Source organism: Formica exsecta, unplaced genomic scaffold (assembly GCF_003651465.1).
Source record: "Formica exsecta isolate Colony F162 unplaced genomic scaffold, ASM365146v1 scaffold1069, whole genome shotgun sequence".
NCBI classification, from domain to species: domain Eukaryota; kingdom Metazoa; phylum Arthropoda; class Insecta; order Hymenoptera; family Formicidae; genus Formica; species Formica exsecta.
The window spans coordinates 15,550-18,256 of record NW_021848409.1 but is presented as its reverse complement, the minus strand read 5'-3'; the positions used below and the strand labels follow the sequence as shown (position 1 = coordinate 18,256).

Genomic DNA, 2,707 nt, shown 5'->3' with positions numbered 1-2,707 from the left:
GTCGTCGTCGTCGTCGTCGTCGTCGTCGTCGTCGTCGTCGTCGTCGTCGTCGTCGTCGTCGTCGTCGTCGTCGTCGTCGTCGTCGTCGTCGTCGTCGTCGTCGTCGTCGTCGTCGTCGTCGTCGTCGTCGTCGTCGTCGTCGTCGTCGTCGTCGTCGTCGTCGTCGTCGTCGTCGTCGTCGTCGTCGTCGTCGTCGTCGTCGTCGTCGTCGTCGTCGTCGTCGTCGTCGTCGTCGTCGTCACTGGTGTTTACACACCATTTATCCGGAGAACCACAAGTAGCTTGAGTACTAACGTTCGTATTGCCGTAGACGTTATTATTTCGCTCGATCAACCAATATTTTAATTTATATACGTTGCGTAATGCGCAATGAAAGATTCCGAATTTTCGAAATCCGTGGTAACCACAATAACGTCCGCGCACTTCTCCCTCTGACAGATTTTTGAATGCGGGAGAAATATCTTCCAAATTATATATATTTCTGGAGAGTAGATTCCGCAAGTAGGTTTCTTTTTCGGTACCTCTAACGTAAATGTATCGTGCCTGTCTTGTTATTTTACGTAGTTGCGATGTAAAATATTTCGGATTAGCTTCACCGTCGAACCATTCGATGCCGTGATAATTTCGTGTAAGCCAGTTATTTTCATGTCTTACATTTCTTGGTAAATCGTCAAATGAATGCGGAGGCATCATAATCCAATGTCCGACGAATGGAGCGTCAAGCGCGATAATAGCGACTTCTTTGGGGATAAACTTCGCATTGGCATCGCGGAAACCTTGTATGTCGATGACTATATCCATTTTGTGAAGACTGGAGCGCTCTCGATAGCGCGGTTATAATAGTTTAAACTGCTCGCGAAGCGTCGACGTTCGTGTCTCGAATGAAACTGAATTCTTTTCTGTTATATTGTATATTTTTTGATATTTTATGCTGTTAGCATTTTGATCGAATGTGGAGGGGAGAAAAAGGAGGGGAAATTTTCCGAGTATTACGTTGTAACGGTCAAATACTTGAGAGCGATAAATATCTATCCGGCAAAATCGACGATGACTTGACGAGACGAATCGATTTCTATTACATTATCGAATTCGGCGTAAATAATACAATTAACGGTCTCTGTGAGAGCCTTCTCGAATCGCACTTCTAATCGTAAACTACCATGTCTCACGAGATTCCAATGTCCCGCGTAATTAGCTGATAGGTCGGGTGTGAGATCAAAAGCGAATAGCGTATAATCCTTGGAATAATCGTCTCTACTTATAGAATTTCCTTCGTTCAAAAAATGGATGCCCGTTCCCGCGAAGAGAGTTTGATAAGCTTCGACGTAAAGCGGTTCCTCCGGCGAGAAAACCGGTTGTAACGGCCTACTAGGAATTTGCATACCGTCGACGTATAGCGAGAAGAAATTTATTCCGTAATTTTTGAAATTAAACGGATTTAATTTTCTATCACCATTAAACGCTTTATTATTAACAAAACCGACTATTATCCTTTTCGGAAGTTGACCGAGTATTACATTATCTAACGATTCACCCACAACACCACTGTGAATCGTAAATGTTTTAACTTCGACTCTCGTGAGCGGATATTTGGCCGTAACTTTACTCAACATTCTAGCATGCGCGAGTAATAATCCGGCGCTTATTTTCGCCCTTCTCACGAGTAAGCTCGCATCCAGTATATGAATTTTCGACGATGAACCGTTACTGTCCATAAGACAAAACGAATCTTTCGAACGGACGAGCCTTAAGCGTACTTCTACACCGTTAATTAAAAATTTGTCTTGATTGAAAACGTCGCAATGGAGATGCCCTACAAGATCTAGCGCTCGACCGCCGTGAATGTAACGCGCGCGTCTCACGAGAGCGGAATTTGGCGATTTTGATTCCACCGGTTCGTCCATTTGACCGGGTGTATCCGCGTCCCATAGACAGGAGGTTAGATGGGAAGTTTTTGCGGGTGAAGAATAATTTAATAACGCCTCGATGTACGCGCGGTACGCGTAAGCGTTGTTTGGAGGCGACACGAGCTTTTGATTGAAATACACGTCGATCTGATTGAACATGGAATGAAGTAAATGATTTACGGGGCCTATAGTGGCCGCGGCGGTTGCGTCGTGTGCAGTATGTCCCGAGGAATCGCCCGGTGTTTCTACGCGTACGCGAAGACTTAACATGGTGTGCGTGAGATCTAAATATTCTTCTCCGTGACCCGGAATGACGAATTCTATCGGAGAATCGTCCGAGAGCGAAGTCACGGGTTTGTAATGAATCCATTGCGAACTCTCGATACTAGTTTGTGTGGGCGGTAAAGAAAAGAGATCGAGTTCGCTCTTTAAACACTCGCTCGAATGCGTGTGAAGAAAGGACATGCTTATTTACCGCAAATTTTTTTGTCGTCGCTGTAATTCTCACTGTTAGATGTGTTTAGAATATATGCCGTTTAAGAAAATATGTCGGATACGGTGCGCTTTCTACCAGTTTTACGCCGATTCTCGGATGTCTTAAGTCTTTTCACCGTTGTGCGCTTTTTTCTTCTCTTATTTTTCGATGTTTTTGTATTTGTTCTTCCCTCGCCTCGCGTCTTGCGCTTTGACAAACTTTTCTTACGCACCTGGCGTCGTCTACGCAACGTCGCGGATTTAGCGATGCGCGTGCCCGCCGAATTTTCGATGTTTTTGTATTTGTTCTTTTTTTCCCTCGTGTC

The 2,707-nt window shown here is 44.8% G+C and overlaps 1 protein-coding gene across 1 annotated transcript; it reads right to left on the bottom strand.

Annotated features, from left to right (window-relative positions):
• Positions 1-209: 209 nt before the first annotated feature.
• On the bottom strand, positions 210-2,097 carry LOC115234317 (uncharacterized protein F54H12.2-like). Its single transcript, XM_029805320.1, has 2 exons — positions 935-2,097; positions 210-800 (listed from the first exon to the last, which is right to left on the bottom strand). The coding sequence occupies exon 1, from the start codon at positions 2,064-2,066 to the stop codon at positions 1,029-1,031; it is 1,038 nt and encodes a 345-aa protein (XP_029661180.1). The 5' UTR covers positions 2,067-2,097; the 3' UTR covers positions 210-800; positions 935-1,028.
• Between the last annotated feature and the right edge of the window lie 610 nt (positions 2,098-2,707).

Excerpts from the sequence above, each read along its gene's own strand:
- LOC115234317 (XM_029805320.1), bottom strand. The coding sequence starts at position 2,066 with ATGTTCAATCAGATCGACGTGTATTTCAATCAAAAGCTCGTGTCGCCT.